Source organism: Anomaloglossus baeobatrachus, chromosome 1, assembly GCF_048569485.1.
Source record: "Anomaloglossus baeobatrachus isolate aAnoBae1 chromosome 1, aAnoBae1.hap1, whole genome shotgun sequence".
NCBI classification, from domain to species: domain Eukaryota; kingdom Metazoa; phylum Chordata; class Amphibia; order Anura; family Aromobatidae; genus Anomaloglossus; species Anomaloglossus baeobatrachus.
The window spans coordinates 578,543,384-578,568,173 of record NC_134353.1 but is presented as its reverse complement, the minus strand read 5'-3'; the positions used below and the strand labels follow the sequence as shown (position 1 = coordinate 578,568,173).

General features: G+C 47.8%; 1 protein-coding gene across 7 annotated transcripts in view; it reads left to right on the top strand.

Annotated features, from left to right (window-relative positions):
• SMARCA2 (SWI/SNF related BAF chromatin remodeling complex subunit ATPase 2) overlaps positions 1–24,790 on the top strand; it is a 382,091-nt gene that overhangs the window by 155,199 nt on the left and 202,102 nt on the right. For all 7 annotated transcript variants that reach the window (XM_075317706.1, XM_075317698.1, XM_075317689.1 and 4 more), the window contains exons 11-13: positions 4,965–5,018; positions 7,466–7,596; positions 24,604–24,661. In XM_075317706.1, the coding sequence (XP_075173821.1) occupies positions 4,965–5,018; positions 7,466–7,596; positions 24,604–24,661 (243 nt within the window). The remainder of the gene's footprint in view (positions 1–4,964; positions 5,019–7,465; positions 7,597–24,603; positions 24,662–24,790) is intronic.

Below are 24,790 nucleotides of genomic sequence, written 5' to 3'. Positions count from 1 at the left end.
AAAATGGCAGCACAGTTTGCTAGTATAATGGCTTAGTAACAATGAGCTTGAGTGTGCAAAGGGCAGGAGGGTACAGTGGCCGGGTTGTGGCTCAGTGTAGAGGAAAGGAAGCCTCACTTTCTATCCCTCCTAATGGTGAAATGCAGCAAGGAACTCCCTGACCTTAGCTACACAGACGCTCTTATCTGTAGCTGTTAAAACCTCTTTCCACGGACCTGACTGTCACCTATGGCTCTGAGCCTGCTGTTATTAGCCCTTACAGGGGCTGAAAGAAACTTCTATCCCTATTCTGTATAGCGCTGTGTGTAGAGCGTACATAGCCGTATCGGAGTCAGGAGCTGCACGTGCGGTGACTGACACCCAGACGCAGAAGGCAGATAATGGCGTCCAGACGGGCACAGATGCCCGTATTTGTAATGCAGGGACATGTGACATGGACATCCTATCACACATGCCGTTGCTTCTCTGGCTAAAAGTCCACTTAGCTGTGTGTGTGTCTGGGATTGGCTGACATGCTGGCCCGCCCCACTACACGCACGCTTAGGGAGGGAAGGAGGAACAGAAAAAAAAAAAAATGGCGATCCCAGTATCCCAGCAGCATTGATCTGAACGTGCTGCTCCCGCACATTATACGCTGAAATTTCATAATAGTGTGAGCCACAGAGTGACTTACACTATTACACAGCTAGTAATTAGCTTGGCTTTTTGCTGCTAGAACTGTTCTCGAACGTAACTAGAACTATCGAGCTTTAGGAAAAAGCTCGAGTTCTAGTTCGATCTAGAACAGCCCCCAAAATCACTCGAACCGCGAACTGGAGAACCACGAACCGCGCTCAACTCTACTACCTAGGTTACTAATTGGACAGCTGCTCAGAAGAGATGAGAGCAGGGCCCAGTATGCTGACAACAGGCTGCTGGTCAAGTATTCAGACTAGAGGGATGTCTTTTCCTTGACCATCATATCGGGAAATGGCAGTATCCCTCTGTTGTATGAAGTACCACTACGCAGGTCCCCCAACTGGACTGTTTCCTGGGGTACAATAAGAAGGGGGGGGGGGGGGGGAGTTGATTTATCTGATAAAGTCCTCCACCCTTACAGCACATCATACAGATGGCACTATATAACGCTTAGGTGCGATCACAATGTGCAGGCCAGACCGGCTTCTTCCTTCAGTTCCAGGAGGTAGTGATCAAAGACCCTAATACTTTGAAGTCAGGAAGGAGCGTTCCCCAGTACTCTGCAATTGAAGGTGCCTGTAATACTACTAGGGCAACATCTTCCCAGTGAGGTCCCCCAATCTACAAAGAAAGGAAGTTGCAATAAAGGTGGAAAGTGTGCTTATAAAAGGGGGATAAGAAAGGAGACCATTTTTCAATCACACCTGCCTCGACAAAGCTGACCTATGCATATAGGAATGTTTCAGTGTACCTCATATCCATAATTATTTTTATTTCAGATTTACGCTGTCATTACACCATCCTTTTACGCCCTTTTGTATTCTGCACAATCTGCGTATGTCACCACATTATGAACTCAAATATCTGTAAAATCCGATCTCTAGCCCTTGATCAGTTCCAAAATGTGGTCACTTGTGGAAGGTTACTTCTGTTCTGGCACTACAGGGATCCTACAAATGCGACATGGTGCCTGCAAAACTACTCTCATTTCATTTACAGCCTTACTATGTGCCTGAAGAGTCGTTTTCCCACACATATGGAACGTCAGTGTTCTCAGGAGAAATTGCCCAGCAAATTGGGTAGTCCGTTTTCTCTGTTCGCACTTGTGAAAGTGATAAATATAGGGCTAAAGCAACGTTTTTGGGAAAACTTAATTTTTTCATTTTCACAGTCCAATATCTTCGATTTCTGATGCTCCCCACAGCTGTAGATAAGTTCAAACAAAAGTGTTTAAAAATGATGCTGAGCCCAAGTAGACATGGTAAATGTCATCTATTATTTGAGGGCATAAAAATTCAAAAATTGTGATTTTTCTCAATTTTTGTAGAATTGCCTAGATTTTCATGAATAAACTCCAAATCATATTGAACTAAATTTAGCACTATCATAAAATACAATATGACGTGAAAAAACATTCTCAGAATTGCCGGGATCTGTTGAAGCGTTCCAGAGTTATTACCACATAGCGAAACTGGTCCGAATTAGAAAATTTGGCCTGGTCAGGAACACGCTGGTTGCATGATCTCAGCCAGGTATATTTAACTCAGGAATGCTGCGACGTTTCAGAGCAAAACTTATTTTTGAAGCCTTGCCTGCTTCCCTCGAGTTACAGGTCTCTGCCTGCATAAATGGAAGGCAAGCAAGTAGGGAAGTGCACTTAAATGTGTGGCCATGCCATGATGCACCAAGCGCCTGTACTTTGTGAGCATGGAATGACTGCTCAGAGTCCCTTTAATGTGTAGTTGCCTATCCTAGGTTCTCCTTACCAGCTCCGATTTGAAAAGAATAGGAGCTGACAAGAGCAGAAAGTGTCACACTGCAGAATCCTAGCAGTGATGCATTACACACTGTTAAGATTCCTCATGTTAAAGGCCCTGAGACAGCCTAAAAATTTCCATGATAACCAGTTTAACTCCTTAACAACCTATTGCATACTTTTTTTTTTTTTTTGCTCTGGGGGGAGGGGTTATAGCTTGATAAGAAAAGTATGCAGCAGGCCCAGGTACTGACCCAGCCTCATACGAGGCAGATGCCTGCTATGTAAGCCAGCGGTTACATAGGCGGCATCTTCTTGCAAGTACAGCGATCCAAGTTGGCTCAGATTGCTGGATTTTAACCATTTAAATGCTAGTCTCTTAAAGCTGCATTTAAATGACACTATTGTACATTGGGGTATTCAGAAGGGTTAAATGTTTTTTACAGGTATATGGAAAAACTTTTTTAGTGACAGATTATACCTATTTCTAAAATCACACTTTATTAGAATAACTTCTTTAAAATCACAAACTCAACAAAAACTACATATAAATACCTAAACACCATGTAGTGGCTGTCAAGTTTCAATATTCCCAGAAGATATTGTCAAAAAAATAAAAAAAATCAGAAAAAATTATCAGAATTTTTTTTATATATATACCACAGAGAGGAGAGGGGACCTTCGGGTGACTTTACAGAGTAACCAGGATATCCCCAGATGACTAAAGGGATATATGGGTATGGTTCTGTTCCTTTTCCCTAGAGCTATTTGTCTGCCTGTCAATGGAGTACACCCTTATTTTTACGGTACCCCCATTCCTCGACGGCTTTCCCTTTTCTGTCCCTTTGTGGGTATACAATAATTCAAAAAAGTTTTTGATTGAAGGTTAGTCCTCTTCCATCTGTTTCTGGGTGGTGACAGTCCACTAAATAAACATCTTAGGTGTAATCACTTATACCCCAGAATGATCGTATAGTCAGGATCAATTACAATTCATTTCTTAACTGTCCCTAGATCTGTACCCTTCTTATCAATGGAGTACATTCTAATTTACACAATGCCCCCATTCCTCGGTGGCTGTCCCTCATTAATTTGCTGTCTTAAACAATGATGCAACATAGACCAGAGGTACGGGACCAAAATGATTTTCATCAGCTGACTTATCTGATATTTTTCCGGGGTCTTAAATTGTCTCCCATATCAATCAGTGGACAAATTTGAAACTCGACGCGTTTCCCTCCATCTCCATCATAGACAGAGTTCCACAGGAGATTCAAAAGCTGGGCATAATAGCCACCTTCAGTGATGTGCTCTCCATGGGTCAAAAAATGGTCTGTTGTACATTGCAGCGTAATTTCTGGGATCCATGGATTACCATGACAGCTGGGGACACACCTCGGTGCTCCAGTGAAGCTCAGCTAGAGGCTGAGCTTCTTAAGAGAACGGTGATTTTTGCATGTATTGCAAATCTGTTAGAGGCATATAGTATAAACAGTGTAAGTCCCCTAGGGATTCAAATTCTATAAAAATTGTCTTCCCACCCCCTCACAAGTCAAATCTATCACAATAGGTAAATTATTTAAACCGTGCATTAAACACTGAAAAGAGAAAGCTTTCCATGTTTCGATTTACCACGCTCCCCCAAAAGTTTAAATATCATGTTTAAGATTATATAGGTGTTCTAACAGGCTAATGTATAACTAGTGAGTATACATTAGCTAACCTAATTTGGAAAATATAGCTGTAGAGACAACACTTGAATAAATTTGTACTTGAGTTCAGCTTGTTGTGAAATCTAGTACAAATTTATTCAAGTGTTGTCTCTACAGCTATATTTTCCAAATTAGGTTAGGGCAACACAAGTGCATAGCATCCAATGCGATATGCTAATGACCCTCAGCTCCTGCTCTGCTGCGAGTGTGAGCCAAGTGTCATGCAACTGTGATCTGATCTTGCGATCGCATCACGGCTGCAGAGGAGAGAGTAATCTCTCTCTCCTCCATTGTCAGCCTGTGCGTATATCCCACTGCACTTTGTCATTTGAGTGCAGTCCGATGTTTCACTTGCATCCATAGACTTGTATGGGTGCAAGTGATAAGTCTCTCGCTTACACCCCAATTTTGTTTTCTTAATGTGACTTCGCCTTTAAAAGCAAAATCACAGGTCGGAACGGCCCCATAGAATAACATTGATCTCAGTGTAATGCGTTTTTTTTTATTTCTTTATTATTGCATTCCACTCTTCCAATTTTACTTGCAGTGTGGCCCTCGCCTTACTGTAGTTTTGTTTAACCCGTCTTAGAGATGATCTTTTTCTGAGAATGCAGCTGCCTAGTGGCACATACTGTTTTACCTGATTCCTGGCTTTTGTTGACTTTCTTTCCTGCCACTTGAAGAGATTACTTTTTCCCATCATGAATAGATGGTCTAAAATTTGTCAATCTTCAAGTCTATCATGGATACAGAGGATTCCAAACCTTTTTGTTTTAGAATCATGGTGAGCTAATAGCCTTTTCAATTTTGTTTTACAGAAGGTGGAAGAAAATGCAGAAGGAATTGGATCTGGGCTTGGTCCTGATGGAGAGGTATTATGCCAAAATTACTGTTTTATAACCTCGAAATGGATGTTAAGGGTAAAACATTTATGCCGCATCCAAAACCCTATGGGCAAAAGTACCCTTAGTGCTGAGGATATTCTTGTGTGATGTGTTTTTTTTTTTTTTTTTTTTTTTGTTTTTTTTTTTTTTTTTTGTTTTTTGCTTGAAAAATAAAAATACAGGCGGTGGCTAGGGAACTCCAATTTAAATTACATGCATATTTTTATTTATTTATTTTTTTAACTTCTGTTTGGTGCTGGTTTTTCATGTTTTTGTTTTGTTTTTTGTTTGTTTTTTTTTTTGAGCCAAACCATTTTGTTTCATTTGGAAAAACTGCAGTAAAAACTAATAGAATTGAAATACTGTGGGTTTTAAAAACACCACAGGTGAAAAAATGCAAGGAAAAAAAGCTCCGATTTTAGAAATCTCCTTAATTTTGTCGTTATTGTAAAGTGACAGCGATTTTTCCACGCGATAAAATGCTTCTGCATGTCAGGAGGCGGTGTCTTCCTGCCTGATTGACCCTTTAGATCACCAACATGGGTGCGCTTCTGGTCCAAATGGTGTACTTTTCCATGCTGCGAGCAGAGGTATCTTTGCCAGTGCAACATGTTTGAATCCATTTGAAAGAAGCAGTCCAGCAGGTAATCATTAGGGTATGTGCGCACGTTGCGTACTCGCCCAGCACCGTAAAAGGTGCGCTTCAGAGCGCAGCTGAAAAGCTCCGTTCTGAAGCGCATGGTGCCGGCGAGAACGTGCGCTCTGCCTGCAGCTCCTGCCATAGACAGAGCAGGAGCTGCCGGCAAAGCGCACGGAAGAAGTGACATGTCACTTCTTTTAACGCAGCGCTTCGGCAGTAGCCGAAGCGCTGCGTTGTAATATGCCACGTGCGCACGGCCCCTGCACAATCTCCATAGATTGTGCAGGGGACGCAGGACGCATGCAGTTACGCTGCGCTACAAAGCGCAGTGTAACTGCATGAATTTACTCAACGTGCGCACATAGCCTTATTCTTTGGCCTTTGGAGGAGAGCTCAGAGAACAGTCTTCTACCTGCCACCAATCTCTGGTCTTTTATTGATTGTCCAGCCTGGTGGGACATTTGTGTGCATCACACTGCAATTATAATGTTGCTCTGGCTTGGTTTCACAAGTGGATTAAAGATAAAATCCACAGGCTCCTTTAGCAGGCTGATGGCTGGCATGGTATTATATCTGAAATACAGCTGGCATCTGCCCGGCCTATACACCTCCCATTTTATTTTTATTACCTTTAATGATCTGTGTAGTACATTTTCTTCATAGATAAAGTGTTAACAGTTTAAAGTGAACCTGTCAGGTGCAATATGCACCCAGAGCCACAAGCAGTTCTGGATGCAGATTTCGAATCCCTACCTAACTTTCTCTATATTTCTATATTCCTTTATGATCTGGTAATGAGCAAAGGCACTAGGGCAAGTGCGTTAGTTCCTCCACTCATTCTGCCCTGTTAGTATGACCATAGGGATATGCTAGCATGCAATTCAATACCAGCGTAATCAGCGGTGACATGCGTACCTCTGTCTGCGCTGATCAGAATGCCCAGCACTTCTGGTCATGTGCACTATGAAGCAAGGTGTACATGTCCCGGTTTCAGAGAGGTCTAGAACGGATGAACGAAAGTGCCAGGTACTTCTGAACCATGCGCTCTGAGCCAAAAGCCGGAGTCATTAGCAGTGCCACGGACACAGGTATGCTCGTCACTGCTGATGATGCTGGCATTGAATACCATATTAGGACGCCTCTGCTAATAGGGCTGAGTGAGCGCAGGAACTCAAGCCCTTGCGACTAGTAACTGAGTTCATTAGTGTATCCTAAAGGATCTTTAGAAATTATTTTTCTAAAGATCTCTATTTATGCTACTAGATGCTGGGACTGCTTGGCAGTGATTAGAAATATGCTCCCAGAACTGATCGTGGTTCTTTGTGCATATTGCACAGGTTCCCTTTAATAAAAAAAAATCACTTATTTTTACCCTTTTTTGAGCCTTTCCTTCTATTTATTTATTTTTTAGCATATTCTATTTGACAACCTGTTAGAGCATTGATATAGACTGTAACTGATGTAGCATATTGCACACTTGTAAAGAGTACTTGTATCCAGCTTAGATGTATGACCCTTAGGCCCGTTTCACACATCTGGCATTTCGCCAGATGCTGGATCTGGCACGCATGCAGTACAGTACAGTACATTAATTTACAGTGGAAGTGCAGCACCATGTGTAAAAAGGCGGTTGTGCATGAAGCACACAACCGCATGGTGTCAAGCTTCCACTGTAAATGAACGTACTGTACTGCATGGGTGCCGCATCCGGCAAAATGCCGGATGTGTGAAACGGGCCTTAACAGATTTTGTATTAATGCTAATGTATTGCTTTTCTTCTCTTTCCATCATTTAGCTAATAGATGAAAGTAGTCAAATGAGCGACCTACCTGTAAAGGTTATTCATACTGAGACAGGGAAAGTGCTACTTGCTCCAGAAGCACCCAAGGCCAGTCAGCTTGAGACTTGGCTGGAGATGAACCCAGGGTAAGCAACTTTGTCCAAATGCTTAGTTTAACTTCCTTAATTTTTTTTTTTTTTTTTTTACGTGAACATTAAAAACTATTTTCATGTTACAACCACTTTTAAAGCAGTTATTTGCTAGTAGTTCGCATCCAAATAGTTGTGCTGTTTTAGTTTTCTTTGTCGCTCTATTGGGAGACCCAGACAATTGGTGTATAGCTACTGCCTCCGGAGGCCACACAAAGTATTACACTTAAAAGTGTAAGGCCCCTCCCCTTCTGGCTATACACCCCCCCGTGGGATCACGGGTTCCTCAGTTTTCATGCTTTGTGCGAAGGAGGCTGACATCCACGCATAGCTCCACTGTTTAGTCAGCAGCAGCTGCTGACTATGTCGGATGGAAGAAAAGAGGGCCCATCCTAGGGCCCCCAGCATGCTCCCTTCTCACCCCACTTTTGTCGGCGGTGTTTGTAAGGTTGAGGTACCCATTGCGGGTACGGAGGCTGGAGCCCACATGCTGCTTTCCTTCCCCATCCCCTTAGGGCTCTGGGTGAAGTGGGATCTTACCGGTCTCCAGGCACTGAGGCCGAGCTCCATCCACAGCCACTGGGATCTGCTGGACATGGAGCTGAGTATCGTCAGGGACAGGGCCCTGCTACATTAAGGTACTCTGTGTCCCCGTGCATATCGCGCACACACACACCAGCATTGCTGGGTGTGTTAGTGCGCCGGGGACAACAGCGCGCTTGTGCCACACTTTCTTCAGCTCGCTGAAGGAGTTAATGCTTCGAAACGGTCGCGCCGGCCGCTGCTGTCAGTTTCAACTGCGGCGCGGCTGGGACTTGTGGTGCGCCGGGGACTTCCGCGCTGGCCGTGCATATTTGACGGCCGCGCTTACTACTACAGTCCCCGGCTTTTTGCGGCCTAGTTTCGTTTCGTTCCCGCCCCCAGGCCTGCCAGTCAGGGTGGGGGCGGGACGCTGTGCAGAACGTCAGCGCCGAGGGCTGGAGTCTATTTTACATACTCCAGCCCTCACATTGAGCACAGTGGGACGCTGGTTTCCCGCTCTTCGTCTGAGGCACGCCCACGGTCCGCCCCTCTTCACAGAACGCCGGCAGCCATTCCTGCATGCAGTTTGAGCTGGAGAGGGGAGACAAGTGTTGGGAGACCCAGGCACGGGATTCTAGCGACCACACACCCGCTTTCAGCGGGCGGTAAGCGGCACCTCGGGTGCCTACCCCACTAGTGCCGAAGTGCACAATTGTATTTTTATGCTTGCATGCTATACATTGCACGGTACGGGCGCTGGTGATTCTTCACTATATACCCTCCTAGATTGCTCTGAGACAACAGCATGTCGTCCGCAAAAAGCAAGGGTGCCAAGGCACAGGCTTTCTATGCTGCCTGCACCGCATGTGAGGCTACTCTACCGGCAGGTTCCACTGACCCACATTGTGTGCAGTGTTCGGCCCCTGTGGCACTTGTTCGGCCGGGCCCTCTGCTGGAGGTTGCCCAGGGAGAACCACCTGTGAATACTGTCCAGGTGACGGGGACAGAGTTTGCAGCCTTTGCTGATAGATTGTCTGTGACTATGACTAAAATCCTAGAAACTTTGCAGTCTAGACCAGTAACTCAGACCATGGGCACGGTTGAATCACTGCCCCCTGGTCCCCCTCAGTTGGAACAGCTCCGGGCTCCGGAGGTGTCCCATGCATTCCAGGGTGACGGCTCTGACACGGACGACAGTCCCAGACAGCCTAAGCGAGCTCGCTATGAGCGGCCCTCGACTTCTTCTCACTGGTCAGGGTCCCAACAGGAGGACTCTCTGTACGACGAGGCAGAGGTAGCTGATCAGGATTCTGATCATGAGACCGCCCTCAATCTGGATACGCCTGATGGTGACGCCATAGTGAATGATCTCATAGCGTCCATCAATAAAATGTTGGATATTTCTCCCCAAGCTCCTCCAGTGGAGGAGTCAGCTTCACAGCAGGAGAAATTCCATTTTAGGTATCCCAAGCGTAAATTGAGTACCTTTCTAGACCACACTGACTTCAGAGAAGCAGTTCAGAAACACAACGCTTATCCAGATAAGCGTTTCTCCAAACGGCTTAAGGATACACGCTATCCCTTTCCCCCTGACGTGGTAAAGAGCTGGACCCAGTGTCCAAAGGTGGATCCTCCAATCTCCAGGCTTGCGGCTAGATCCATAGTTGCAGTGGAAGATGGGGCTTCACTTAAAGATGCCACTGATAGACAGATGGAGCTCTGGCTGAAATCCATCTATGAAGCTATCGGCGCGTCGTACGCTCCTGCATTCGCAGCTGTATGGGCACTCCAAGCTATTTCAGCTGGTCTTGCGCAGATTGACACTGTCACGCGTTCATCTGTTCCGCAAGTAGCGTCCTTAACCTCTCATATGACTGCATTTGCGTCTTACGCTATCAATGCTGTCCTGGACTCTACGAGCCGTACGGCAGTGGCGTCCGCCAACTCCGTGGTTTTACGCAGAGCATTATGGTTGAGGGAATGGAAGGCAGATTCTGCTTCCAAAAAGTGCTTAACCAGTTTGCCATTTACTGGTGACAGACTGTTTGGTGAGAGATTGGATGAAATCATTAAACAGTCCAAAGGAAAGGATTCATCCTTACCTCAGCCCAGACCAAATAAACCCCAACAGAGGAAGGGACAGTCGAGGTTTCGGTCCTTTCGAGGCTCGGGCAGGTCCCAATTCTCCTCGTCCAATAGGACTCAAAAGGACGAGGAGCTCAGATTCGTGGTGGGCTAAGTCGCGCCCAAAGAAAGCAGCCGGAGGAACCGCTACCAAGGCGGCTTCCTCATGACTTTCGGCCTCCTCTCTCCGCATCCTCGGTCGGTGGCAGGCTCTCCCGCTTTTGCGACATTTGGCTGCCACAGGTCAAAGACCGTTGGGTGAGAGACATTCTGTCTCACGGGTACAGGATAGAGTTCAGTTCTCGTCCTCCAACTCGATTCTTCAGAACTTCTCCGCCTCCCGACCGAGCCGATGCTCTTCTGCAGGCGGTGTGCTCTCTAAAGGCAGAAGGAGTGGTGATCCCTGTTCCTCTTCAGGAGCAAGGTCACGGTTTTTACTCCAATCTGTTTGTGGTGCCAAAAAAGGACGGGTCTTTCCGTCCTGTTCTGGACCTAAAACTGCTCAACAAGCATGTGAAAACCAGGCGGTTCCGGATGGAATCACTCCGCTCCGTCATCGCCTCAATGTCTCAAGGAGCTTTCCTAGCATCAATAGACATCAAAGATGCTTATCTACACGTACCGATTGCTCCAGGGCATCAGCGTTTTCTACGCTTCGTTATAGGAGACGAACACCTTCAGTTCGTAGCCCTGCCTTTCGGTCTGGCGACAGCCCCAAGGGTCTTCACCAAGGTCATGGCAGCAGTAGTAGCCGTCCTGCACTCTCAGGGTCACTCCGTGATCCCTTACTTGGACGATCTACTTGTCAAGGCACCCTCTCAAGAGGCATGCCAACACAGCCTGAACGTTGCGCTGGAGACTCTCCAGAGTTTCGGGTGGATCATCAACTTTTCAAAGTCAAATCTCACCCCGACCCAATCAATAACATACCTTGGCATGGAGTTTCATACTCTCTCAGCGATAGTGATGCTTCCGCTGGACAAACAGCGTTCACTACAGACAGGGGTGCAATCTCTCCTTCAGGGCCAGTCGCACCCCTTGAGACGCCTCATGCACTTCTTGGGGAAGATGGTAGCAGCAATGGAGGCAGTCCCTTTCGCGCAGTTTCATCTGCGTCCTCTGCAATGGGACATTCTCCGCCAATGGGACGGGAAATCGACGTCCCTAGACAGGAACGTCTCCCTTTCTCAGGCGGCCAAGGACTCTCTTCAGTGGTGGCTTCTTCCCACCTCATTGTCAATAGGAAAGTCTTTCCTACCCCCATCCTGGGCGGTAGTCACAACGGACGCGAGTCTATCAGGGTGGGGAGCAGTGTTTCTCCACCACAGGGCTCAAGGTACGTGGACTCAGCAAGAGTCCACACTTCAGATCAATGTTCTGGAAATCAGAGCAGTGTATCTTGCCCTACAAGCCTTCCAGCAGTGGCTGGAAGGCAAGCAGATCCGAATTCAGTCGGACAACTCCACAGCGGTGGCATACATCAACCACCAAGGAGGGACACGCAGTCGGCAAGCCTTCCAGGAAGTCCGGCGGATTCTGTCATGGGTGGAAGACACGGCATCCACCATATCCGCAGTTCACATCCCGGGCGTAGAAAACTGGGAAGCAGACTTATGTATGGACGCAGGGGAATGGTCTCTTCACCCGGACGTGTTTCAGGAGATCTGTCACCGCTGGGGGATGCCGGACGTCGACCTAATGGCGTCCCGGCACAACAACAAGGTTCCGGCCTTCATGGCACGGTCTCACGATCTCAGAGCTCTGGCGGCGGACGCCTTAGTCCAGGATTGGTCGCAGTTTCGGCTCCCTTATGTGTTTCCTCCTCTGGCACTGTTGCCCAGAGTGCTACGCAAGATCAGGTCCGATTGCCACCGCGCCATCCTCGTCGCTCCAGACTGGCCAAGGAGGTCGTGGTACCCGGATCTGTGGCACCTCACGGTAGGACAACCGTGGGCGCTACCAGACCGGCCAGACTTGCTGTCTCAAGGGCCGTTTTTCCATCAGAATTCTGCGGCCCTCAACCTGACTGTGTGGCCATTGAGTCCTGGATCCTAGCGTCTTCAGGATTATCTCAAGAGGTCATTGCCACCATGAGACAGGCTAGGAAACTATCCTCTGCCAAGATCTACCACAGGACGTGGAAGATATTCTTAGCTTGGTGCTCTGCTCAGGAAGTTTCTCCCTGGCCATTTGCATTGCCTACTTTTCTTTCCTTTCTGCAATCCGGGTTGGAAAAAGGTTTGTCGCTCGGCTCCCTCAAGGGACAAGTCTCAGCGCTATCTGTATTTTCTTCAGCGCTCTATTGGGAGACCCAGACGATTGGGGTATAGCTACTGCCCTCTGGAGGCCACACAAAGCACTACATTAAAAGTGCAAGGCCCCTCCCCCTCTGGCTATACCCCCCCGTGGTATCACGGGTTCTCCAGTTTTAGCTTTGTGTGCGAAGGAGGTCAGACATTCCATGCATAGCTCCACAGATTTTAGTCAGCAGTAGCTGCTGACTATTTCGGATGGAAGAAAAGAGGACACATATAGTGTCCCCAGCATGCTCCCTTCTCACCCCTGGATGGTGTTGTAAGGTTGAGGTACCTATTGCTGGTACAGGGCTGGAGCCTGACATGCTGTTTTCCTTCCACATCCCCTTGTAGGGCTCTGTGGAAGTGGGATCCTGCCGGCCTCTCAGCTCTGATGCCGGGCTCCATCCACAGACCCATTAGAACCTGATGGATTCGGAGCAGGAGTACGATCAGGGACAGGGCCCTGCATCTTACAGGTACTCTGTGTCCCCGGCAGGCACAGACACACTCCGGGCTGGCTGGGTGTTATAGTGCGCCGGGGACCGCAACGTGGAGTTGGTGTCCCTACAGATTACTGGGGGATTGTTTGTGTTTGGGAACGCAGCGCCGACCCCCTCTGGACCGGGCGGCGCTGCTGTGACTTGTGGTGCGCCGGGGATCCGCCGTCCGCGCTTTTACGGCGGCGGCGGTTATAACTTTAGTCCCCGGCTTTTTGGGGCCTAGGACGCCGGCAGCTCCGTTTCGTTCCCGCCCCCACCCTGTCATTCAGGGTAGGGGAGAGACGCTGTTCGCAAGCAGCGACGAGGGCTGGAGCCTGATTTACATGCTCCAGCCCTCTCACTTGGCACAGAGGGAAGCAGGCTTCCCGCTCTTGGCCAGGAACGCCCAGGGCCCGCCCCCCTTCCTCTCTCGAGACGCCGGCAGCCATTACATGCATGCCTGGCTGGAGGAAGGACGCAAGGCTCTGGGAGACCTGGACTAGGGGCTATCTGGCGACCACACACCCGCTTTTTAAGCGGGCGGTAAGCGTTTTTTTCTGTGCTGGTCCCTCTAGTGCCTCACTGTGTATCGGTGTACTGGATACAGTTATATAGATATTGTATTTCTTGCACTGTGAGGTGCGCTTCTGGCTGCATATCCCAGATCACTCTGTGGAAGCAGCAACATGTCATCCTCAAAACGCAAGGCGGCCAAGGCAAAAAGGGCTGTGTATACTGCGTGTGCTGCATGTGGGGCTAATCTACCAGCAGGCTCTGATGACCCCCATTGTGTGCAATGCTCCGACCCGGTGCTGCTTCGCCAGCCGGAGTCAGGAGAGGTAGCGACCCAGGCTGAGACGCTTGTAAGTTCTGCCCCGGTGACAGGGACGGACTTTGCAGTTTTTGCAGATAATATGTCTGTATCTATGGCAAAAATCCTTGAGACCTTGCAATCTATGCATGGGGCTCAGTCTCTGGGCACGGCGAGGCCTCTGTCCTCAGGTCCCCCTTACTTGGAATGTATCCAGCCCACAGGGGGGTCCCCGGCTTCACAGGCCGAGGATTATGACTCAGATGATGGCCCCAGCCACCCTAAGCGAGCTCGCTGGGAAAGACCCTCGACGTCTTCACACTGCTCAGGGTCTCAGCGCAATCAGTCTCCCTGTGATGTGTCTGATGAGAGTGATCAGGAATCCACTCCTGGAACCCCTCTCAACCTGGATACCCCGGATGGGGATGCCATGGTAGACGACCTTATCTCAGCCATCAATAGGCTGTTGGATATTTCTCCCCCAGCCCCTTCAGCAGAAGAGGCGGCTGCGGAGCAGGAAAAGTTTCGTTTCCTTTATCCCAAGCGTAAATTGAGTGCTTTGTTAGATCACTCTGACTTCAGAGAATCAATCCAGAAGCACGACGCTCACCCAGAAAGGCGTTTCTCTAAACGATCTAAAGATACGCGTTTCCCTTTCCCCCCTGAGGTGGTCAAGCGCTGGACACAGTGTCCAAAGGTAGACCCCCCGATTTCCAAACTTGCAGCTAGATCCATAGTTGCAGTGGAGGATGGCGCTTCACTTAAAGATGCCAATGACAGACAGATGGACCTTTGGTTAAAATCTGTCTATGAAGCTATCGGCGCGTCGTTTGCTCCGGCATTCGCAGCCGTATGGGCACTCCAGGCTATTTCAGCTGGCTTAGCAAAAGTGGATGCTATCATGCATCCAGCAGTGCCGCAAGTGGCGCACCTTACCACGCAGATGTCGGCGTTTGCGTCTTACGCTATCAATGCGGTCCTAGAATCTACCAGTCGCACCTCAATGGCGTCCGCCAATTCGGTAGTTTTGCGCAGAGCCTTGTGGTTAAAGGACTGGAAAGCAGATGCTGGTTCCAAAAAATGTTTAACCAGTTTGCCTTTGTCTAGAGAGAGACTGTTTGGCGAGCCATTGGCTGACATCATTAAGCAGTCCAAGGGTAAAGACTCCTCTTTACCACAACCCAGAACACCCAAACCTCAGCAGAAAAAGTGGCAGCAGAGGTTTCAGTCCTTTCGAGGTTCGGGCAAGACACCATTTACCTCGTCCAAAGGGACTCAGAGGACGCAAAGAAACTCAGATTCGTGGCGGACTCACACACGCCCCAAGAAAGCAAATGGAGGTACCGCTTCCAAAGCGGCTACCTCATGACTTCCAGCCCCCCCCCTCCGCATCGCCGGTCGGGGGCAGGCTCTCCCGCTTTTCCGGCATTTGGATGTCACAGGTCAAAGACCGGTGGGTGACGGACATTTTGTCTCGCGGGTACAGAATCGAGTTCAATTCTCGTCCTCCAGCTCGGTTCTTCAGAACCTCCCCACGTCCAGACCGAGCAGATGCTCTGCTGCAGGCGGTGGATTCCCTAAAAGCGGAAGGAGTGGTTATCCCAGTCCCTCCTCAGGAACAAGGGCAAGGGTTTTACTCCAATCTCTTTGTGGTTCCAAAAAAGGACGGCTCGTTCCGTCCTGTTCTGGACCTAAAACGGCTCAACAAACATGTGCACGCCAGGAGGTTCCGGATGGAAACCCTTCGCTCTGTCATTGCCTCAATGTCCAGAGGAGACTTCCTTGCCTCAATAGACATCAAAGATGCTTATCTCCACGTGCCAATTGCTACAGAACATCAACGTTTTCTACGTTTTGTGATAGGAGACGACCATTTTCAGTTCGTAGCTCTTCCATTTGGTCTGGCGACAGCCCCACGGGTCTTCACCAAGGTCATGGCGGCGGTGGTAGCAGTCTTGCACTCTCAGGGACACTCGGTGATTCCTTACCTAGACGACTTATTGGTCAAAGCTCCCTCTCAGGAGGCATGCCAACTCAGCCTGAATGCTACGCTGGAGACTCTACAGTCTTTCGGATGGATCATCAACTTTCCAAAGTCGATCCTATCACCGACTCAGTCACTAACGTATCTTGGCATGGAGTTTCATACTCTAGCAGCGATAGTGAAGCTTCCGCTGGACAAGCAGCGGTCACTACAGACAGGGGTGCAATCTCTCCTGCAGGGCCAGTTGCATCCCTTGCGGCGCCTCATGCATTTCCTAGGGAAGATGGTGGCAGCCATGGAAGCAGTTCCCTTTGCGCAGTTTCATCTGCGCCCACTTCAATGGGACATTCTCCGCCAATGGGACGGGAAGTCAACGTCCCTGGACAGGAAAGTCTCGCTTTCCCAGACGGCCAAAGACTCTCTACAATGGTGGCTCCTTCCCACATCATTGTCTCAGGGAAGATCCTTCCTGCCCCCATCCTGGGCAGTAGTCACGACAGATGCGAGTCTGTCAGGGTGGGGAGCAGTATTTCTCCACCACAGGGCTCAGGGGACGTGGACTCCGCAGGAGTCCACCCTTCAGATCAATGTTCTGGAGATCAGAGCAGTGTATCTTGCTCTACTGGCCTTCCAACAGTGGCTGGAAGGAAAGCAGATCCGAATCCAATCGGACAACTCCACAGCGGTGGCATACATCAACCACCAAGGAGGGACGCGCAGTCGGCAAGCCTTCCAAGAAGTCCGGCGCATTCTAATGTGGGTGGAGGACAGAGCATCCACCATATCCGCGGTTCACATCCCAGGCGTAGAAAACTGGGAAGCAGACTTCCTCAGTCGCCAGGGCATGGACGCAGGGGAATGGTCCCTTCACCCGGACGTGTTTCAGGAAATCTGTCGCCGCTGGGGAGTGCCGGACGTCGACCTAATGGCATCCCGGCACAACAACAAGGTCCCGGCATTCATGGCGAGGTCGCGCGATCAAAGAGCTCTGGCGGCAGACGCCTTGGTTCAAGATTGGTCGCAGTTTCAGCTCCCATACGTGTTTCCGCCTCTGGCGCTCTTGCCCAGAGTGCTACGCAAGATCAGATCCGAGTGCAGCCGCGTCATACTAGTCGCTCCAGACTGGCCGAGGAGGTCGTGGTATCCGGATCTGTGGCATCTCACGATCGGTCGACCGTGGTCACTGCCAGACCGACCAGACTTACTGTCCCAAGGGCCGTTTTTCCATCAGAATTCTGCGGCCCTGAACCTGACTGTGTGGCCATTGAGTCCTGGATCCTAGCATCTGCTGGATTATCTCAGGGAGTCATTGCCACAATGAGACAAGCTAGAAAGTCGAATTCGGCTAAGATCTACCACAGAACGTGGAAGATTTTCTTGTCCTGGTGCTCTGCTCAGGGAGTGTCTCCCTGGCCATTTGCATTGCCCAAGTTTCTTTCCTTCCTGCAATCGGGGTTAGAAAAGGGCTTGTCGCTCAGCTCCCTTAAAGGGCAAGTTTCGGCACTATCCGTGTTTTTTCAGAAGCGTCTAGCACGTCTTCCTAAGGTGCGCACGTTCCTGCAGGGGGTCTGTCATATTGTGCCCCCGTACAAGCGACCGTTAGATCCATGGGATCTGAACAGGGTACTAGTTGCTCTCCAGAAGCCGCCCTTCGAGCCTCTGAAGGAAGTTTCCTTTTCTCGGCTGTCGCAGAAAGTGGCGTTTCTTGTTGCAATCACATCGCTTCGGCGAGTGTCTGAGCTGGCAGCTCTGTCATCTAAGGCTCCCTTCCTGGTGTTCCACCAGGACAAGGTTGTGCTGCGCCCCATTCCGGAGTTTCTCCCTAAGGTCGTATCCTCTTTTCATCTTAATCAGGATATTTCCTTGCCTTCTTTTTGCCCTCATCCGGTTCACCGGTATGAAAAGGCCTTACGTTTGCTAGATCTGGTGAGAGCACTCAGAATCTACATTTCCCGCACGGCGCCCATACGCCGTGCCGATGCACTTTTCGTCCTTGTCGCTGGTCCGCGCAAGGGGTTGCAGGCTTCTAAAGCCACCCTGGCTCGATGGATCAAAGAACCAATTCTAGAGGCCTACCGTTCTGCGGGGCTTCCGGTTCCTTCAGGGCTAAAAGCCCACTCCACCAGAGCCGTGGGTGCGTCCTGGGCATTACGTCACCAGGCTTCGGCTCAACAGGTGTGCCAGGCAGCTACCTGGTCCAGTCTGCACACTTTCACCAAGCATTATCAGGTGCATACCTATGCTTCGGCGGATGCCAGCTTAGGTAGAAGAGTCCTGCAGGCGGCAGTGACACCCCCGTAGGGGAGGGCTGTTTTGCAGCTCTAACATGAGGTATTTATTTACCCACCCAGGGACAGCTTTTGGACGTCCCAATCGTCTGGGTCTCCCAATAGAGCGCTGAAGAAGAAGGGAATTTTGTTACTTACCGTAAATTCCTTTTCTTCTAGCTCTTATTGGGAGACCCAGCACCCGCCCTGTTGTCCTTCGGGATGTTTTTTTGTTGTTTGCGGGTACACATGTTGTTCATGTTGAACGGTTTTTCAGTTCTCCGATGTTATTCGGAGTTAATTTGTTTAAACCAGTTATTGGCTTCCTCCTTCTTGCTTTGGCACTAAAACTGGAGAACCCGTGATACCACGGGGGGGTATAGCCAGAGGGGGAGGGGCCTTGCACTTTTAATGTAGTGCTTTGTGTGGCCTCCAGAGGGCAGTAGCTATACCCCAATCGTCTGGGTCTCCCAATAAGAGCTAGAAGAAAAGGAATTTACGGTAAGTAACAAAATTCCCTTCTTTTCAGAAGCGCCTAGCACGACTTCCTCAGGTACGCACGTTCCTGCAAGGGGTTTGTCACATCGTCCCTCCTTACAAGCGGCCGTTAGAGCCCTGGGACCTGAACAGGGTTCTAATTGCTCTCCAGAAGCCGCCTTTCGAGCCTATGAGGGATGTTTCCCTTTCTCGCCTTTCACAGAAAGTGGCCTTTCTAGTAGCGGTCACGTCTCTTCGGAGAGTGTCCGAGCTAGCAGCGCTGTCATGCAAATCTCCCTTCCTGGTGTTTCACCAGGACAAGGTGGTTCTGCGCCCGATTCCGGAGTTTCTCCCTAAGGTGGTATCCTCCTTTCATCTCAATCAGGATATCTCCTTACCTTCTTTGTGTCCTCGTCCAGTTCATCAATGTGAAAAGGATTTGCATTTGTTGGATCTGGTGAGAGCACTCAGAATCTACATTTCCCGCACGGCGCCTCTGCGCCGCTCGGATGCACTCTTTGTCCTTGTCGCTGGCCAACGTAAAGGGTCGCAGGCTTCCAAGTCAACCTTGGCTCGGTGGATTAAGGAACCAATTCTTGAAGCCTACCGTTCTGCGGGGCTTCCGGTTCCCTCAGGGCTGAGGGCCCATTCTACCAGAGCCGTGGGTGCGTCCTGGGCATTACGGCACCAGGCTACGGCTCAGCAGGTGTGCCAGGCGGCTACCTGGTCGAGTCTGCACACTTTTACCAAGCATTATCAGGTGCATACCTATGCTTCGGCGGACGCCAGCCTAGGTAGACAAGTCCTTCAGGCGGCGATTGCCCACCTGTAGAAAAGGGCCGTTTTACGGCCCTATCACGCGGTATTATTTTACCCACCCAGGGATTGCTTTTGGACATCCCAATTGTCTGGGTCTCCCAATAGAGCGACAAAGAAGAAGGGAATTTTGTTTACTTACCGTAAATTCCTTTTCTTCTAGCTCTAATTGGGAGACCCAGCTCCCGCCCATGTTTTTTTGTATACACATGTTGTTCATGTTGAATGGTTTCAGTTCTCCGATATTCCTTCGGAATGAATTTGTTTAAACCAGTTTATTGGCTTTCCTCCTTCTTGCTTTGGCACTAAAACTGAGGAACCCGTGATCCCACGGGGGGTGTATAGCCAGAAGGGGAGGGGCCTTACACTTTTAAGTGTAATACTTTGTGTGGCCTCCGGAGGCAGTAGCTATACACCAATTGTCTGGGTCTCCCAATTAGAGCTAGAAGAAAAGGAATTTACGGTAAGTAAACAAAATTCCCTTCATTTCAAAAATAAAAAGCTGGTAAACCAACAAAATGCACGTCGGGAACAAATGTCCTGATATGCACTCCAGTGACAAAATTTACTAGGGACAAATACGAGGGGCTGCTGATAAATCTTTGGCGTTGTGATTGTTTCTATGGTAACGAATATTACATGACAGGAAAGCCTTGTGTCTAATATATGTTTTCAAAATTTTGTGTGTGTTGCTTATGGCAACAGTGTTCTACGCACGCGGGAAAATAAAATGGTGGAGTCTAATTCGATATTCACAGCAACTGAGAGGAGAGGAGGGATAAAATTCTTGTTTCTGCAAGGAAAGTCCGCAAAGGATATTCACGGTGATAGGTCACAGACATTGGGGGATCAATGCCCCTCATATTCCACAGTTAAGAACTGGGATGCCAAATTTAAAACTGGCCACTTCAGCACCAATGATGAGGAAAGTCCTGGACGACCGAGAGAAGTTGTTGTTCCAAAGATCGTCGATGCTGTACACAGCCTTATACTGGAGAATCGATGAATTTCACCGAAAGCAATACATACATCATGAGAATTTCCCGTGAACGTGTTTGTGTCATTATCCATGAACATTTGGACATGAGAAAGCTATTTGAAAAGTGGGTCCCCAAATGTTTGACAACAGATCAGAGATGCATGCGAGTGACAACTTCCCGGTCCATTTGTCAGTGTTTCCGGACTAATAAGCACTTCCTGGATTTATTTGTATGACCCTGAGAACAAGGAGCAATCAAGAGTGGAGGCACAATGGTTCTCCTTGTCCAAAGTGATGGAATAAGGAGGGCGTGCTGCTAGTGGACTACCTTCAAAAGGGTTCCACCCTCAATGCAAGTATTACATTGAACTTTTGGACCAATTGAAGACAGCTCTGAAGGCCAAAAGGCACGGCAAGCTGTCCAAAGGAATTTTGTTCCTGCAAGACAATACCTCCACTCACACTGCACAAGCGACCACGGCAAAACTGGCAGAGCTGGGCTTCCAGCTGGCTGACCACCCACCTTATTAACCAGATCTAGCTCCCTCTGACTATCATCTGTTTCCAAACCAGAAGAAACACCTCAAGGGTACCAAATTTTACACCATTTCTGATGCCATGGCTGCTATGGATGCCTGGTTTGAGGCACAACCGAAATCCTTCTTTTTGCCAGGCTTACAGAACTTGGAATACCAATGTAAGAAGTGTGTTGACATCAGTGGAGAGTATGTGGAATAAATGTAAAGTTTCATCCTATCTCGTTTCTTTCTGGGTAAATCCAAAGACTTGTCAGCAGCCCCTTGTAGCATGTGGTAATGCTATAATGGAAGTTTAGCGAAAACTGAGACTTGGGTCCTGTGCGCACACTGCATTTTTTGCTTCGTTTCTGGTGCAGAATTAGTGCAATTTGTGTTCATAAACTTCATCCAGTCCTTCCCCAGCAAAGGCTATGAGAAATCCCAAATGCTGTGCGCACGTTGCTTCTTTTTTCCTTACAGGTTTTGCTGCGGTTTTTCTGCAGTAAGAAGAAGCAGCATGTGACTTCTTTTCTGAAGGTCCTTGCGTTTTCCCCTGTGTTTTGCCATTGATGATGTTTAAAAAAAAAAACAAAAAAAAACGCAGGCAAAAACAAGTTATTCCCCTCTCCATGATCCTATCCCAATATGTAGTAGGTGTAATAATATTCGAAAATATCTCCAATTAAAAATGTTCTGATATAGCCATGTTTCTGCATGTGCAGGGCATTGCAGCTTGCATATCATGGTTTTGTCTACTCATTGAGTGACAGTTATTTGCTCGTGGTCGAACCCATGGATACCATATTATTATTATTATTATTATTATTATTATTATTATTATTATTATTATTATTATTATTATTATTATTATTATTATTATTATTATTCCTACTACATATTGGGATAGAATCTTGGAAATGGGAATACCCCTTTAAACTAACACGGACCTCAGGAGCAGTGGTGCCGAAAGAGATCTGCATACTGTATATCATGCTGACTACAGCGTGTCCACCTGTATGATACATTGTAGCACACTGACTACAGCATGTCCACCTGTATGATACATTGTAGCACGCAGACTACAGCATGTCCACCTGTATGATACATTGTAGCACGCTGACTACAGCATGTCCACCTGTATGATACATTGTAGCACGCTGACTACAGCATGTCCACCTGTATGATGCATTGTAGCACGCAGACTACAGCATGTCCACCTGTATGATACATTGTAGCACGCAGACTACAGCATGTCCACCTGTATGATACATTGTAGCACGCAGACTACAGCATGTCCACCTGTATGATACATTGTAGCACGCAGACTACAGCATGTCCACCTGTATGATACATTGAAGGACACGGACTACAGCGTGTCCACCTGTATGATACATTGTAGCACGCAGACTACGGCATGTCCACCTGTATGATACATTGTAGCACGCTGACTACAGTCATGGCAAAAAGTTTTGAGAATGACACCAAAATTATATTTTCACATGATCTGTTGCCCTCTGGTTTTTAATTGTTTGTCTGATGTTTACATCACATACAGAAATATAATTGCAATCATATTATGAGTACCAAAAGGTTATATTGACAGAATGAGTTAATGCAGCAAGTCAATATTTGCAGTGTTGACCCTTCTTCAAGACCTCTGCAATTCTCCCTGGCATGCTCTCAATCAACTTCTGGACCAAATCCTGACTGATAGCTGTCCATTCTTGCATAAGCAATGCTTGCATTTTGCCAGAATTTGTTGGTTTTTGTTTGTCCACCCGTCTCTTGATGATTGCCCACAAGTTCTCAATGGGATTAAGATCTGGGGAATTTCCAGGCCATGGACCCAAAATCTCTGTTTTGTTCCATGAGCCATTTAGTGATCACCTTTGCTTTATGGCAAGGTTCTCCATCATGCTGGAAAAGGCATTGTTGGGCGCCAAACTGCTCTTGGACAGTTGGGAGAAGTTGCTCTTGGAGGACATTCTGGTACCATTCTTTATTCATGGCTGTGTTTTTAGGCAAGACTGAGTGAGCCGATTCCCTTGGCTGAGAAGCAACCCCACACATGAATCGTTTCAGGATGCTTAACAGTTGGCATGAGACAAGACTGGTGGTAGCGCTGACCTCTTCTTCTCCTAATAAGCTGTTTTCCAGATGTCCCAAACAATCGAAAAGGGGATTCATCTGAGAAAATTACTTTACCCCAGTCCTCAGCAGTCCACTCCCTGTACCTTTTGCAGAATATCAGTCGGTCCCTGATGTTTTTTCTGGAGAGAAGTGGCTTCTTTGCTGCCCTCCTTGAAACCAGGCCTTGCTCAAGCAGTCTCCGCCTCACAGTGCGTGCAGAAGCACTCACACCAGCCTGCTGCCATTGCTGAGCTAGCTCGGCACTGCTGCTAGTCCGATCCCGCAGCTGCAACAGTTTTAAGATAAGGTCCTGGCGTTTGCTGGTCCTTCTTGGGCGCCCAGGAGCCTTTTTGGTAACAATGGAAGCTCTCTCCTTGAAGTTCTTGATGATGCGATAGATTGACTGAGGTGCAATCTTTGTAGCTGCAATACTCTTCCCTGTTAGGCCATTTTTGTGCAGAGCAATGATGGCTGCACGTGTTTCTTTAGAGATAACCATGGTTAACTGAAGAGAAACAATGATACCAAGTACCAGCCTCCTTTTTAAAGTGTCCAGTGGTGTCATTCTTAATCATGACTGATCGCCAGCCCTGTCCTAAACACCCACACCTGTGGTAATGGAACAATCACTAAAACAATGTTAGCTGCTCCTTTTAAGGCAGGAATGCAATGATGTTGAAATGTGCTTTGGGGGTTAAAGTTCATTTTCTTAGCCAATATTGACTTTGCAAGTAATTGCTGTTAAGCTGATCACTCTTTATGACATTCTGGAGTATATGCAAATTGCCATTAGAAAAACTTAAGCAGTAGACTTTGTAAAAATTAATATTTGTAGCATTCTCAAAACTTTTGGCCATGACTGTACAGCATGTCCACCTGTATGATACATTGTAGCACGCTGACTACAGCATGTCCACCTGTATGATGCATTGTAGCACGCTGACTACAGCATGTCCACCTGTATGATGCATTGTAGCACGCTGACTACAGCATGTCCACCTGTATGATGCATTGTAGCACGCTGACTAAAGCATGTCCACCTGTAGGACATGGACTATGGCGTGTCCACCTTTCTAAGGGCTCACTAGTGGTGGCTGCAGCTTATAGGGGACAAATCTGGTGACTGGTTACCTTTTAATAAACATATACAGCCCACTTTGGCACTTGAGCGTAATTCATTACTACAGTAACTATCATCAATATAAGAATCCCTCCAAATGGCCAGTTATTTTAGATAAGGGATTGTGGCTATAATTTTATACCCTGGATATTGCGTAGCAGGTTTTTTTTTTTTTTTTTTTTTGTGGCTCAGTCATGTGTAGATCAATTACCAGAACATGCCAATGATCCATTATATGCTCAGTTTACGCACTGAACTTATGTTTAATATTTTATATTCCTAAATAACACTATTTTTAATATATTTAATAAAAGTTAGTTTTTAATTTTATAAAACAGCACAACTATTTATTTAATTTGTTATTCAAACACTTCTTCCCCATTTCTCCTTCTCTACCCACTCATAGATGATTAGATTAAATGGATGTTACTATATTAAGAGGTGTTTTGTGATCTTTGTTTTGCCTTCCCCACCCCCCAGATATGAAGTGGCTCCAAGGTCTGACAGTGAAGGAAGTAGCTCGGAGTATGAAGAAGAGGTGTGTATGTTGTATTAACAAGTGTTTGTTTTTTATCTACTCAGACTGTTTTGTCCTGTAGTTGCTTCAGAGTATTGCTAGTGGGTCAGGTGCACAGAAAGATGAGACCTGGCCTGGTCCTGGTAAAAT